Source organism: Periplaneta americana, chromosome 5 (genome assembly GCF_040183065.1).
Source record: "Periplaneta americana isolate PAMFEO1 chromosome 5, P.americana_PAMFEO1_priV1, whole genome shotgun sequence".
In the NCBI taxonomy this organism is placed as follows: Eukaryota; Metazoa; Arthropoda; class Insecta; order Blattodea; family Blattidae; genus Periplaneta; species Periplaneta americana.
The window spans coordinates 194,744,923-194,760,936 of NC_091121.1; the positions used below are offsets into that span (position 1 = coordinate 194,744,923).

Sequence of the window (16,014 nt, forward strand, 5' to 3'; positions counted from 1 at the left end):
TTTGTGCAAAGTTTGAGGCATCAGAACTTCATAGTGTTTAAATTAAAAATATTTAAATTTATCGTATTTTCATAAAATTAGCAACTCTAAACTGTTGTAGCTCCGAAACCCTTTCATCCAATGATCAAAATCATAGTTTATTTTGATGCTGAGAAATTAAAGTTTATATTGACATGTAAACAGTTTTTCTTACTTTTTATGGAAATTGAGAAATTTAGATTTTTCCTCATTAAGACGCCTTTGCCTAGGAAAAAAATATTTTAAAAATATATAGTTTGATTCTGCATTGAAAGTACAAATAAACACATATTTTTTTACTGATGGCATGTTGATAAGAAAGTATTGAAAATATCAAATAAAGAAAATAAATAGTACGCGCGTGAACTAACCAGCTGACTGTGAGGTGGGAGCTAGCCGAGGTAAGCAAGGCCAGGAGACAAACACGTGATGTGTCGTCTAGTAGTCATGGCTGTGCTAGCTTTATCACAGGTTTTCATAAACACAGGAGTAAAATGACGCCCAACGCTCGCTTATCTTCAGCTCTCGGCCAGTGCGTGCGGTACTGCGCTGTTCAAGTCTAGCCGTGTGAAAATATTCTATTTAATACCCTCGAAACTTATTGCCATACCACTAAGCAAACAATGCCGAATCCCTCTTAATAATGCAAGGTTTTTTTCTCAATATTTTTTTACATTTTTACAAATTGGCAAAAAGCCTAAAAGTAAGTAAAATCAGATTATCTGTCTCTCTGTATACAATAAAAACAAGGATTACTTCTTATCATAACATACCAAATGTCAGCTTCAAAATGAGCTCTCGTTCAATGTTCTGCAGTAAATGGTTCCAGAGTTCTGAGCGCTGAAAGAGGCTTGTTTTACGCTAAATTTGTCGCTCAACAATACGAAAACTGTTTGACTTTCGATAGTATATTTTTGCAAATGCACTCTCCTCAGCACCTTGTATAAATAGGGAAAAAATTAGAGTATAAAAAAATGCGAAGTTTTTTACTTATCGATTTCATATGGAATAGCCATTTCTTTTACGTTCTAGTTAGTCTTTTTCTTCTTTTATTCTTCTCCTTCGACCTTCTTCCTCTTACCCTTCACTTGCTTTTATTTCTTCTACCATCCATTCTATTCCTGCTATTCACTTTCTTCTATTATTCCTCTCTTTCTCTTATTATTCTTCCCTTCCTCTTCCTCTTTCTCTCAATATTATTACTGACAGTGACGTCATTGCCATTGTCATCACTTCATCATCGTCATTCAGTGATCCAGAAATGACTGCTGGAAATATTTTCCAGAACCTTCCTTCCAAAATTGCTCTGCCTGACATGGCGTCCATCATATCCTTATAATCTGTCTTGTAACTGACATGGTAGCATGTCATTGGCTCATTGTTTCATTTGGGATGTTTTATTTTGATCATATATGGTGGCAAAATTGTAACAATTCTCTTTTATTTGTGTCTCATTATGCTCACTGCAATGAGCTGCTTCACTGATAAACTACATTTTTATCAAGCCAAAATAAGTTCTGTAACATTTTTGAAAGTATAAAACATTACGAGTTCTCATAAATGTGGATTTTATTGCTTAAGAATATTGTCGTCATTGCAGAAAGGGTGATACATGAAACATAGACTAGTACACTTTTTTTTTTTTTTACTTCAATTTGAGTAACACTTCAAAAATGTGCTGGGTATGATTTTTTTTTTAGAAAATAATCCTGATCAACTTCATTATGATTAGTTCAGTGAGAGAAAATCAGAGCAAACATATAAATGTATAGGTTTAAAAAGTATAATCATTGTGTTTCGTATCTTTAATGCTTTTATTTTTACAATTTAGATTCATGCGTGAAATGACAGAAAAGGAGAGGGAAAAGGATGACACAATTGCATTGGCTCAACGCATACTTGCAAAGGCTCATCCTGATGGTGCAACTGTCATTAAACATTGGATTACAATTATCCAGTCTCGCTGGGAAGAAGTGTTCACATGGGTCAAACAGGTGTGTGGTTACATAAAAATTTTAGTTTTTGATTTATGTAAAATGTCTCGATGTATAGCATTAAAATCTAAATTTTAGCTGAGAGACCAATATGGTGTTCAATAGAGACAGACTTCCCAAAAGTGTATTCAAATGGATATCAGAAGGAAGAGGGGAAGATCAAGAACTACCTTGCGAGATGGGATAACACCAGTGATGATATCAAGAAATTTGGAAGAGCATCTGTGGCATGATAGAGAAAAATGGAGAAGGAAACATTGAAATCCCGAAATTATAAAATATCCAAACATTCGTTAACAGCATATTTACTTAAACATGGTTATATTTTCTATCAGATTAGTCACTATGTCTTCCTGTCTTCCTTTTTTAGCGAGAACAACGGTTGACAGAACATCTGCGTTCATTACGAGATTTGGAAGGACTGCTGGAAGAACTGCTGGCATGGCTTGCAGGCCTGGAGAGCACACTGTTGACATTGGAAGCCGAGCCCTTGCCTGATGATTTGCCAACATTGGAAGGTCTGATTGCAGACCATAGAGAATTTATGGAAAATACATCAAAGCGCCAGCCTGAAGTGGATAGCGTGTGCAAGTCCAGGCAGCAAGTTAAACCAACACAACCGACATCACAAGCAGCCAGAGATCGCAAGCTTTCAAGGCCAAAAACTCCTGCGTGAGTACAAACCTGTTCTTCTGTTAATTCAGGAGAACTAGTCTTACTTTATACCTTATTTTTCTGGCACTATTTCCTCAAGTGTAAGGGTCAGTAATAGTGAATCACTTACTGTAGAATAGCTGCATGAATGTCACTTCACCGTAAATAATGCTGCACATATGATTATATTTTAGTGCACCCATGTTCACTGCATTATACAGTGATTTTGGTAGGGTTATCATGTATACTTAAATTTATTTTTCCCTATTACTCCATTAATAATATTTCATTTTTACAGAGATATTTAGTGTTCGATAAATAATTGTATAATAGTTGTTTAAAGAAGACGTGCAGTTAATGTTGTACATAGATGTTTTGCATGACAGTGCAGGGAATTGGTATGTTACGACTTGTGGGTCTTAAAATGGAAAATTAATTCTTGTTCAGAGCAACAGAAGCCTTAGGTGATTATTCAGGTCAGTGTGTAATAAGTGTTGTGCCCCATAATCATAAAGCTTTGTGTGTTAAACGGACAAGATGTGCATTCTTGTTTAGCCCAAGAAGTTACTGTTGTCTTCCAGAGGAAAGCTGTGACTTCCCTACTATTTGAAATTAGTGAAGTTAGGGATTTAAAGTGGTCCTTTCTGACTATGATTACTTACTTACTTACAAATGGCTTTTAAGGAACCCGGAGGTTCATTGCCGCCCTCACATAAGCCCGCCATCGGTCCCTATCCTGTGCAAGATTAATCCAGTCTCTATCATCATATCCCACCTCCCTCAAATCCATTTCAATATTATCCTCCCATCTACGTCTCGGCCTCCCCAAAGGTCTTTTCCCCTCCGGTCTCCCAACTAACACTCTATGTGCATTTCTGGATTCGCCCATACGTGCTACATGTCCTGCCCATTTCAAAGGTCTGGATTTAATGTTCCTATGACTACCTATGATTACCTTTCTAAAATGTATTCCTGCATTTTTGGGTATCACCACAAGGAACAACATCTTTTATGTAGATGTGTTTGTCAACATAGAATGATTCACTAATGTGATGAATCATTACTTGTCATCTACTACTTCATGAAAGTATTTTTTACAGTTCCTGTAAACTAATATTAATGTAGTACCATATATTGTCGTTTCTTCACCATACTCAAAATTGAAGAATATTTTTAAATGTATCAGTTTAGGTATCCATCTCCAGAAAAATTAATTCACAACGCATTTGAGAATCCTGCTTTTAATAATTGATAAAACCATAAAATTTAAATTTTATGGTTTTAACAAAATGTTAACGAGAACTTTAATCAATGAATAATAATTGATTTTAAGGAGACATTATTTAAGTTTTAGATGCCATCTTAAACTGTGTCAAAATTAATTATGCATGCTATCTGTTTCGACATCGAAATAAATCTTTTGTTTTTCACATTGTATTCACACATGAAGATCTCCATTATAAGGCCATGTTAGTAGGCTACTTAATTGAGTTGGTCTTCCTATTGCCAATTTATCTTTGTTCTGAATTTATAAATATTATTAAATATAAATAAATATTATTTATTTATTTATTTAATACAACAAGCACTTGACTCAAAACTCTGGCTACTAGCAACAGGCATCTATAATGAACACCGATCAAAATACCCCTCATTTCTCGTGAAAAACAACAACTGAATAGACTACAGTGGACTATAGTGGACTATATGTTGTCAGCAAATACCTGGATACATTAAGAAGATTGATTGATAAATATTATTAGTACCGGTATTATATTAAAATTTGTATGGCAGTAGGAGCAGGTATAAAAGAATCTGTTGTACTTGCGAATTTAAGTTTATATTGTGAATACAGCCTTACTGTCACGCAATTTAAACTTGTACTTAATAAATTGTAAACCTTCTATCAAGAAGTGATACATTGTTGCACATTGGGTAGGATCTGGCAGCAGCAGACAATACATGTGAATACACTTAATTATTGTCCTTTCTCTAGAAGACAGTAAGCATCCTTTTCTTATTACCTAGATTTTTTGACCAGAGATCAATACTGTCATTCAACATCGAAATGCACTGCAACCAAATAAATAAATAAACATATTTTTTCCCTGGTTTGCAAGACTGCACTATTTTATGCAAACTAATCATACATTACAAATTGCCACATTAAATCTACAATCGCTTACTCTGTACTTAATGAATATTGCACAAATTTGATTCTATAATAATAATTTACTATTTAGCAGTATAAAATAAAAATAAAAAAATAGCATCATGATATGCCATTGAAATCTGGCAATCAGCACACAATGAATAAAACTATGTGTAGAAAATTGACAGGTACAAAGGTGAGAAAGGACCACCCCTGGTTGGCACGGTTGTTAGTTTCTTACAAACAGCAATACAGAGTTCTATATTAACTCAACAGTAACTTCTAAGGGTGTATAGTTATTCCATAGTTAAAATTAATGTATCATTATTTCGGAATATGTATGATAAGACTTTCTTGTGTTAAAGTCTAACGTACCTTGTTCACATGTTTCGACCTTTTATGGGTCATCCTCAGAACAGTCGTTGTTGGTCTTGGCGCCACTTGTTTTGTTTCCTGTGAGGGTGTGTTCGTGTGGTATAGGCCTAATGTAGAGTCAAAGAGTGTGTGTGTTCTGAAATTGAGTTGTGTGTTGAGAATTTCCTTGGGGTGTGTTTTCGTGTGTCTGTATATTTCATATTGTTCTAGTGTGTTTAGTTTCTGGCTTTTTGGTTGGATGTGCAGTATTTCCATGTCTGTGTTGATGTCTCTGTGGAAATACTGCACATCCAACCAAAAAGCCAGAAACTCAACACACTAGAACAATATGAAATATACAGACACACGAAAACACACCCCAACGAAATTCTCAACACACAACTCAATTTCAGAACACACACACTCTTTGACTCTACATTATACCACACGAACACACCCTCACAGGAAACAAAACAAGAGGTGCCAAGACCAACAATGACCAGTTCTGAGGATGACCCATAAAAGGTCGAAACATGTAAACAAGGTACGTTAGAATTTAACACAAGAAAGTCTTACCATACATATTCCGAAGTGATACAGTGTTAAAAGTTGTGTAATCAGGATGTATAATATCATTATTATCAGTAAAATTGCTATGCAAACTTAAATTTCACGAAATCAGATTGAAATATGCTGTGTGTCAGTACACAGTGATTAAGGCATAATTTTAATGTTGTATAGAAGCCACAGTTGTGGGTTCGAATCCCACCTCAGATATGAATGTTTGTTCCTCATTAGTGGAAAGTCTTGTGATGTCTTCAGTAAAGACTCAGCATTCTGGGCAATAGACTGAACTGTAGCAAGTGTAATATGTCTCTGTGAAGCATTTGTTTCAATGTAAAAACTCTGAATTATCAGAAAAACATAATACGGGCTCTAATTTCTGTTATGGCATAGGTTACATTTTCTAAATCACATTTCTTTTATTAGTTTCGTACCAGTGAAAAACTTTCAGCACTTTATCTATAGTAGATGTAGTAGAAAGTTTCACCTTGCAATCAATGTAGTTCGTCTTTTGTGGCTTCTTGTTTCACTGTGGGTTGTTCGCATTTGAGATAGCATGACATATTTGTGAGCATGTGTTGGTTTCTGTCTGTTTTATCTCTTTGTGATGTTGGCCTGCCTGCTTGTGGCTGCAGTAAGGAGAACAGCAGAGATAATCGGGAATCGTCACCTGAATATGACTCTCCATCTCGAAAGTCCAGGTGTGTAGATGTGAATGTGGTGTTGGTAAATAGAAATTCTGTTGGTATCTGCACATTGAAAATTGAGGATGGTTTGGGTATAAATAATGGGAAGTGTGAAGGACAATTGACATTACATTGGATTTATACATTTATTTAATATGTCAGCCATTACTATTTATCTAAGATGATAATTTGTACCTATTTAAGTGAAATAATTCTTCTTGATTGCCATACGTATATGTAGGAATAACATTGATAAGAAGGGGACTGACATTCACAATTTTTCTCTCATATATATTTTTTAATTTTTAAATTGAAGACTGGACATAAAATGAAAGCTGTAAGTGCTGATATCTTCGAAAATTTATTTATTTATTTAATACAACAAGCACTTGACTCAAATCATTGTGCTTAAAGCTGAAGAGGGGGAAAAAAAATAAAGAAAGAATTAGTTTAAAAAAAGTTTGTCCCTGGATCAATCCATTGAGAATAGTACATTATGCAACGAGCCTATAATGGTAGTAATTAAGACGTGAGTATGTTTATGAAACGAGCGCAAACGAGTTTCATAATTTTCATACGAGTGACTTAATTACCATTATAGGCAAGCTTCATAAGACTTTTTATGCTCGACCATATTTCTAACTTGAAATTATTCATAAGTATTCATGTTACTTTTATCTGACTGGGGAGCGGAACTGACCTTGTGCAATATCTCGTAAATTGTGAGATGTGCGCAGACGCGAAAGTATTGATTTTTTCCGAGAAACAAATGTCATTGACCTTGATATAATCTAGAGAGTAAAATAAACATTAATCTTGATATAACCTTGAAATTGATTTAGACATTGAAAAACGAGATGACAAATTGAATTTATTTGAATATTATTTACAATTAACGCTAATTATTATAGTAACAGAACATAACCTTCTGCAGCAGTATTGGATTTCCAGCCTCCATGACGTTTCGCTAGTTGTCTTTCGATTGCATATCCGAGAATTCGATACTTGCGCTTTCATATTGCTACAAGGGTGTTTTCTGATTGGTGGAACACCTGAACTTTAATGAATAGGTGTAAACTTCATCTTACGATGAAGTTTACATTTACAGTGTTTCTTTCCACCCATAAGCAGTGCTCACTAGATCAGACGCTATGGACAGTACTCTATAACAGAGTCGCCAGTATGAGAGGAGAATTTCAAGCCTTTGGCGTGAGACGAACTTGATAGCTCAGTTGGTAGAGCGCCTGACCGGAGAACAGGAAGTCGCAGGTTCGAATCCCGCTCGAGGTTGTGAGGTTTTTCTTTCATACCATGGCATGATTGTGACTATATAAGTATTTAAAAATTCATCAAGAATAGGTGTACTTTAATGAGGTCCATTAAAGGGCTGCTACCAGGTGTATAATTACTACATTTCGGCATGGTCGAGCATAAAAATGGTAATTTTACTTAGAGCCTAGCTTCTCTCATAGATGTGCAAAATATATGATGTTACATTACTAGTTGCACAAGAAAACTCTGTTTTCTACGGTTTGTCTGTTTGGTCCATACAGCCTTTCTTTTATATCCAGTCTTCAATTTATAGTGACTGGATATTCTTTTGTAAGTTTTTTTTATTATTGAAGTGGTTGCTCTTTTTTTGATTATTGAAGTGGTTGCTCAAAATTACATAATATTACATCTTCCATATAGCGCACCATTAGCTAAACTACTATTATATCAGCTTTTCATGTCAGAGACACAGGTTCAAGTCCTGGAAATTCAAGTGGATTTTTAGTAGACAAAGACCATATTGGGGGGGAAGTTTTCTCTAGATAATTCCATTTCCTCTACTATTTCACTGTTTCTCCATCATAAACATCATCATTGTCCTTTATGAGACGTATATCCATCCACTTTCATGTAGTGGTCTGTGAGCAGCTTCTGAAATAGCAGAGAGATCTATAACTTTTATGTAAGAATACATATCTGCTATACAGTCTACCTCACACAAAGTGGATTTATGAGGAAATATGTTACTGAGTAGTGTAACATAAAAACTTCTAATGAATAAATTAAATTGACTAAATATTACTACTCCTAGTTATTTTCACATACATACTCTAATATCAGTGAGTTGTAGAAGTATGAAAAGCTGAATGATTTAGTTGCTACATTACATTGTTATGTATAAATTGGGGTGCGGGATATTAAATTACATTTACTTTTTTAAATAATTTTGCTGCCAAACCTCTAACATTACATTTATTCTATAAATGCAATAGATTTAGGAAATGCTATTTAATGTACGTACTGTTATTTATTTATAAGAATCTTAAGAATCTACGTGAGGTGAGTTTTTATTATATAAGGTAATAAAATGCGTGGAAAATATCTGCTGACTGACAAATTTGAATAACACATGACTGTTCCATATATATGACATGAAGTAAATGAAAGATTTTATCACCAAACTTGATGTATCTTTCTGCTCATTCATCAGTTATTTAATCATACAAAGAAAAAAATGAAGTCTTCTAGAATAATACTGATAACTAAAATCTGTTACTGGTAATGTTACAGTTAACGAAATGTAATTTTTATCCTGAATTAATATTTTTCAAGTACATAAAATCTAATGTATTTAGCTCAAATGAGAAACTTCGATATTTGTTTTAATCATTTTGTGATATTAATTATACTGATAGAACTTGGTATTTTTTCATAAGTGTAACTTACATATAAAAATTTGGAGTTTTTATTGATAATATTCTTGGAAACTGCAAGCTGTTGTATACAAATTTTTAATGCTGTGTGGAACTCATACCTATAAATAGAAATCTCTGCTAAGATATGGGTATTTGTCCGTTTTCAATATAATTTGTGTTGTCTTCAAGAAGACATAGTGTGCTGATCCTATGTTACGAGAAAACTGACATATGACCATCAAAAATTGTATTTGGTCTCGAAAATTTCGTATCGTTCTTCTGTTATTCTTATTTGTTAATCATCAGAATTTTTCGAAAATAATTGTTTCAGAAATATGTTCTGTGTTGTAACTTGTGTTGCATGTTACTACCTCTGTATGCTTGCTCTTTTCTCTTTTTCTGTATCTTTTTGTGTTCCTTGTCCAATAGCTTGAAACGAGGTTCCAGTGAGGCAAGTCTAGGTCCACAATCCAGACGAGAAAGGTTAGAATTTTTCACTCTCCCCTCACATTATTGCTTTTTTTGTAACAGTTTCGTAGGTGCCAATGGAGAGGATTTAACACTTGGAGTATACTAGATGTTGTATATACTTACTTTTGTATCTTTTGTAGGTAGAAGGTGTTCAACTGGTGTCATTTCTCACTGTCAGACTCGAAATATTTCACTTGTAGATGAAAGCAGTTTTTAGAATATTATGGTAGAGTTGAATAATAATCATTAAGACAACACTGTGGTATTTGAGGCTTGCAGTTGATTTTTATGGTCTCTTGACAACAATCGAAAATGCCGGAAATATTTTATGTGACTAAGGAAATCCTTTTAATTGAACATTGTCGCAGATTTAATTCATCTAGATAGCAAATATGAATGTCGTCTACTTCGCAAGTTTTAATTCTACTCATAAATTCATAATATTATATTTTATTGCTATACCATTGTGTTTAGGAATGTTAACACATTTATACATTTCCAAAATAAAAGCAATAAATTCTATGTCATTACAGATATTTTCTTCTGGTTGATTTTTTATGTTTATTGTATTTGATTACTGGCTCACAAAATTAGAAAATGGTGATACTTTCAAAAATATTTATGATTTTGTTCAAATTTCGGTTATTGGTACATAACGGATCGTGTGTGTCCAAAAATCCCCCCCCCCCTTCTCCTTAGTATAATGTCTTATTTTATTTTATTTAGAAAATTTTTGTTGGATTATAAATGGTTACGTTATACTGGTGCAATTTTTAAATTCATATTCTACATCTTTTATTCGAAATGTTCATGGGGGAAGAAATTTTCTCATGAAATTTCAGCCAGTGTATGGGACCGGTGCCCACCCAGCATCGTGATGCACTTGGGGAGCTACGATAGGTAGCAAAATCCGGTTGCAAATACCAGCTATAACAGCTGGGGAGATCATCGTGTTAACCACACGATACCTTCATTCTGGTTGGATGATCGTCCACCTCTGCTTCGGCATGTGGGTGAGGCCAGCAGCCGGCTGGTCAGTCTAGGCTCTTCATGGGCTGTAGCGCCACGGATTATTATTATTATTATTATTATTATTATTATTATTATTATTATTATTATTATTATTATTATTATTATTATTATTTATTCGAAATGTTAATATTGGCATGTCTGCTAAATGCCAGTGCAATATATTCATTTTATCTCAAATTTCGTAAATACTCGAGCTTGAAATTTTTTATGAAATTTACATGAATGTCCTGACGTAAATTGTATAAAAAAAACTAAAGCTATGCTAGACATAATTTATTAAATTTAAGACACACACTAAACCATCAACATTATTTGAATTTATGGAGACGCCATATTGAAATTATTGTGCTACATTCAGTTAACATAATGTTCACACACAAAAAAAGCATTCAAACATTTTTTTTTGTTACTTTTAATTGATTAATATTTTCTAATTGTAAATGTGATTACTAAGGGGAAATAAGACAAAGAGAAATGACTCTTAATTAAATTTAAAATCATAACAGCATGCAAACTTTTTGCTGTAGTTTCGAATAAACTGTGGTGTTCAGCAGTTTATATTCCAGTAACAATTGCATTCTGGAAAAATCATGTGAAGGAATTGAGAATTTTAACATTATATATCCTGTGACTTTATTATTTGTAGTGTGTTGTACATAGTAGTTACCAGTGTTTGCTTGCTTTTCGTACCAGTCTTTCATGTGGAGAACAGCACGCTATTTTAAATATTTTCGTACGGTATTTGTTACGGACGTAATCTGGAGTATGCATAACCTTTTCATAATTCATTTGTTACCATAATGTACAGCGCCCTTTCCAAGAACCCACTTTGCCTGTAGTAGAAAAGTAATTTCTCTGTAGTGTTAACCTTTTCTGTAGAATTCTCAGTGATTGTAACAAGTTTGCATTGTATTTCCAGCATATAGAACTGCCTCTTGGAAAGAACAATGAATTTCAAGTGTTGCAGAATGGTTACTCCTGTAGTTATACGATGCAATAATTATATTCTTCCTTACAGTGGACCATCAGTGTCTTCTTGTATGTTTTCCATTAACCTTTCGTGGCTTCTGGTAACTAATAAACTTACTAATGTTTATTTGGGCATGTGATATTAATACATTCACTTTTCTGTATGTACTCATCACAGGTATATTCCACATTCCAAAAGAAAGTAGAAATGATACTCGATTAGATAAGAGTACCTATAAATCTAACCTTTTCAAATGAAAATGTAACATAATTAAGTGTACCATATCTGTATATTTTGCTGTGTAATGTAGTCATCCATAACATAAGGGTAATGGTTGGTGATTTGAACTGTAACAGTACATGATTTTTGTTCAGATTTTAATATTATTAGTAAAATATCTTGAACCTCCTTTGTGCTCTTTTTCTTTGGTCTTCTCCCTTATATCTTTCGAAAATTATTGTAAGATGTATATATATTTTTTATATAAATCTACTGTAAAATATATCTCATTTCCCTTCAGCATTCGACTATAAGAAATCTGGTAGTATACATTTTTCTCTTGCGATTTCTTTTACTTTTGACCCCTTTCTTTAATTTCCGTGCCTGAGTCAGGCTGTAATGTCTAATTTGGATATTTAAATACCGTAAAATGGTGTGAAAAGGGACACAGGGATGAATAGGGACGAATTTTTACTATTTTTTATTACTCTGAATATGTATTTTATTGCTTTCACGTGTTAAATACTAGGTACGGTACCTAGTAAGACTAGTTCAGCCTGTTGTGGGCTATCTTCAAAACTGGGTGGTCTTGGTTTTCGCGCCTTCTGATTGCGTTTTCTGTGGGTATGTGTTTGTGTACTACATATTCTGAAGTGATAGTATTAAAAGTTGTGTAATCAAGATGTATATTTTTTTATTACTTTGTGTCAAAGAGTAATAATAATGAATGTTTATTTGTTCACTCATTATCAATAAAAATATAAACTCTCTTATTATTACATTTAATCTTCAATACAAAGAAATAAAAAATAGTAATAAATCGTCTTTATTCTCCCCTGTGACCCTATTCATACCATTTTACGTTATATAAATTTCATGTTTATTCCTATGTTCAGCTCAATTATGCCTATTTGAGTTTTACAAAGTCCATACTTTCACTTGAGTTTTGTAAAATTCTCGTTACCTCTCTCCCCTCCCCCTCTATCCCTCTTCTTCCCTATCTATTTCTATTTGAAATTCCAAAAGCTCATTCGATATATATTTGGAGTTTGCAGAAGTTTGTTTCTCTCAGACCTATGGCAATCAGTAACTCTCTTTATAAGGTATTGGATTGTAATGTGTTTTCTCATTAAATCCAAAAATCAGAACAGATGTATTGATTTTTAAATTAATGAGTTAAATATGTAATCATTAAAATCGTTCAGTTGTAAATTTTGCGTAATTGTCCCTTCCCACACTGTTAATGTGGAAATACTATAAATGCAAGAAATACTGATCTTATATAATTTCTAAGAAACAATGAGTCGATAGTAACATACTGTACAATAGGTTATAATAAGATGAAAACAGATAGCTACTTTGTTATGCTTATAAAATACCTGTAAGAGTACATTTTAACAGTGAATGTGTTAAAAATAAATACATTTGTTGCCTTTGGTTATGATTGGTTATTTATTATTTTACAAGACTGATATTTGGATTGAATCGACACCAGAACACGAATTTTTAATTGTTCACTTGCAGTAATTGCAACATAATTATTATGTTATGTGAGTTTTGTGCCTTGACTGCCTTAAAGTAGATATGGATATGATAAATCTTTTTTGAAGCTTGGAATGAAGTAAACAGAACCCTTATAATTTAATTAAGTACCAGTACCCAAACATTGTTGCATTTATGTTATTGCCCAACCAGTGTCAGTAGCTGAAACTGCAGTTTTAAAATCTAGGCTTGACTTCCTAAAGGTACGGTCACATGTCGCTACTTTTGCAGCGCTGCAGTACAAAAAACTGTGCAACTCTCGTACTGCGACGTGTGAACAACGGTGCAACCCGAAAAGTAGCGGCTGCCGAACCTGCTGCCTGCTACTTTTTCATTAAAGTAGCGACGTGTGAACAGGTTTCTCAAGGTTACAGCCGCAGCATTTTTGATATCGGTTTTGTTGAAACTTGCTGCGGGTGCGACCAGTGTTGCCACCCAAATGTGCCAATGATACTTTCATTGTTTGGATATATTTTAATGTTAGATGTGATGAAAATAAATTATTTGTAACAGTTATTAAATGCACAACACAGTCTGAGTATATTTGCTGACGATATAATTCATTTTTTTAATTTTCCGTATTGTAGTTTCAAACAGGAGGGTTGCCAACATTGATTACGTGAATATGCTGTTGGTTATGATTTAAGCATATAGGCGTTTTTAAAAGCTTTATAGTAAAAATAATGCCAATTTCTGAATACTAGTTAGGACAGAAAAGCAAATAATAGATAAGTAAGCTTTTGCATGAGTTTCTTAATAATGCGAACATAACCACAAAATATATATTGAGAAGTCAACACGGAGATGGAAAGCTGCAGCATGACTGCGGCTGCAAAAGTAGCGCCTTGCGTGTGAACAGACTCGCAACCTCCAGTTGCAACTTTTGCAGCACTCGGGTTGCGCAGCACGAAAAGCAGCGTGCAGCGCGCTACTTTTGGTTTACGTGCGAACATGACACGCAACTTTTGCAGCTGCAGTACAAAAGTTGCACAGCAAAAATAGTGACGTGTGACCGTACCTTTACTCTTGAAGTGTTATTACCTAAATATATTTGTATTAATTCTATGACTTCATGTTCCCATGCATGATTACTTCTGTATATCTTTCCATTGTGTTTATATGGTTTGATTGTTATGTCTAGAGGCAATTTATCCGTAACTAAAGCATCAAGTGGTTTGAAAAATGATTACCATGTATGATATCAGTAACTCTTCACCTTTTCGTATTCACCTTTTGAAAAGGTATAAACTCTTCATTTCAAGCTAATTTTATGGATTGGTAGCATTATACTTTTTTCCCCGAATGTGTATGCTCTGTGCATGTTCCTGACAGTAGTATTTTTCTTCTGTTTGTGGTTTTTTTGCTGCTGTATAGTCGCGCCAGCCCAGGGCGTGAGAAAGCACCTGATTTACTCCCTCATATTGGGCCCAGATTCGCAGCTAAAGGAAGGTTAGAACAAGTTGCATTCATTATAAAAAAAATATCAGCAGTTTCCATATGAACTGTGTTTAGTTACTTTGTAATTTACTTTAGAGACATAGCAATATGTTCTCATCGAAGTCTGTCAGGTATCAAATGGTTTGTAATTATTCATATTTTAAATCTTGCCTTGTTTTTGTCTTGTCTTGAAACTAATACTACTGACTCATGTATTCAAACATATTCATATTTCCTCACTTTCCTTTGTTTTCCATTTTTTGGTGACGTCGTAGAAAGACTAAGATATTCTACATGGTAAACTATACTATTGATTGAAATCTTTGGAAATCTTTATTCATTTGTTTTAATTTATCAGTGCATATTAGCAACAGTGAGACGTCGCCAAATTATTATGATGTCGAAAGTTACATCAACTTTCTGTCCAGCAAGTTCTGAAATTTACTAAATTCAATATTTTGTTATGTAAATATTTCCAAAAATGGAATGCAAATGGCTAAATACACCCTTTATTCCAGCTCGACAAATATGTCTGATATGGAGACAAAAAATTTACTCAATGTGAAACAACACTTGAGGTTTGTGCATGTAAGCAAAAGCATCTTGTTACCAGCATTTGAGTAGCTTTGTTCACATGAATATCAGGCATATTTTGTTTTGCTGTATTTTTTCTCCCTCCAATCCACCACCCTGAAGAGTTACCAAAATACTGGTACCTTTGTTATATTCTTGATAATTCTTTTAAATTTCTCTTGATTCACATACATGAAAATTATGGATAATGGTATTACTCTTGATGATCTCTTACATTCTATCTTTAGTATTTCTAATGTAAATGCCTCCAGCCTAGTAAATAAAACTGAAGTCACTGGTAATGGGAAGGAAGGAAGGAAATTTCTCTTCCATACTCTGTGTTTCTGCCCATAAGAAAAAGTGAGTGTATATACACAATAGTAATTTGTTATTTTCCATTCACACGGAATTAATTTAGCTTTTCCTCACTTTGTACAGAACTGTGTTCATTAAAAATTCCATAGTTGTGTTATACACAAACATCATTATTAATATAATTTGATTATTACTTAGCACATCTGTAAGAATAAGGTAAATTCTTGTGCACAACCTGCAAATTGGAACCTGTATTTTGTTATAAATATTATCAGTGAGTAATTTTAAACGCACAATTATGAAAATAGAAATATCTTCGTGTCTGAAAATCTATATAATTGGGTTT

General features: G+C 33.5%; 1 protein-coding gene across 1 annotated transcript in view; it reads left to right on the top strand.

Moving 5' to 3' along the window:
• Positions 1-16,014, top strand: part of shot (dystonin-like protein short stop) — a gene marked incomplete at its 5' end in the record, with an annotated part of 408,663 nt that overhangs the window by 327,493 nt on the left and 65,156 nt on the right. Inside the window, 5 exon segments of the mRNA XM_069827013.1 lie at positions 1,850-2,012; positions 2,383-2,684; positions 6,372-6,437; positions 9,539-9,592; positions 14,718-14,792. Of these exon segments, the coding sequence (XP_069683114.1) occupies positions 1,850-2,012; positions 2,383-2,684; positions 6,372-6,437; positions 9,539-9,592; positions 14,718-14,792 (660 nt within the window).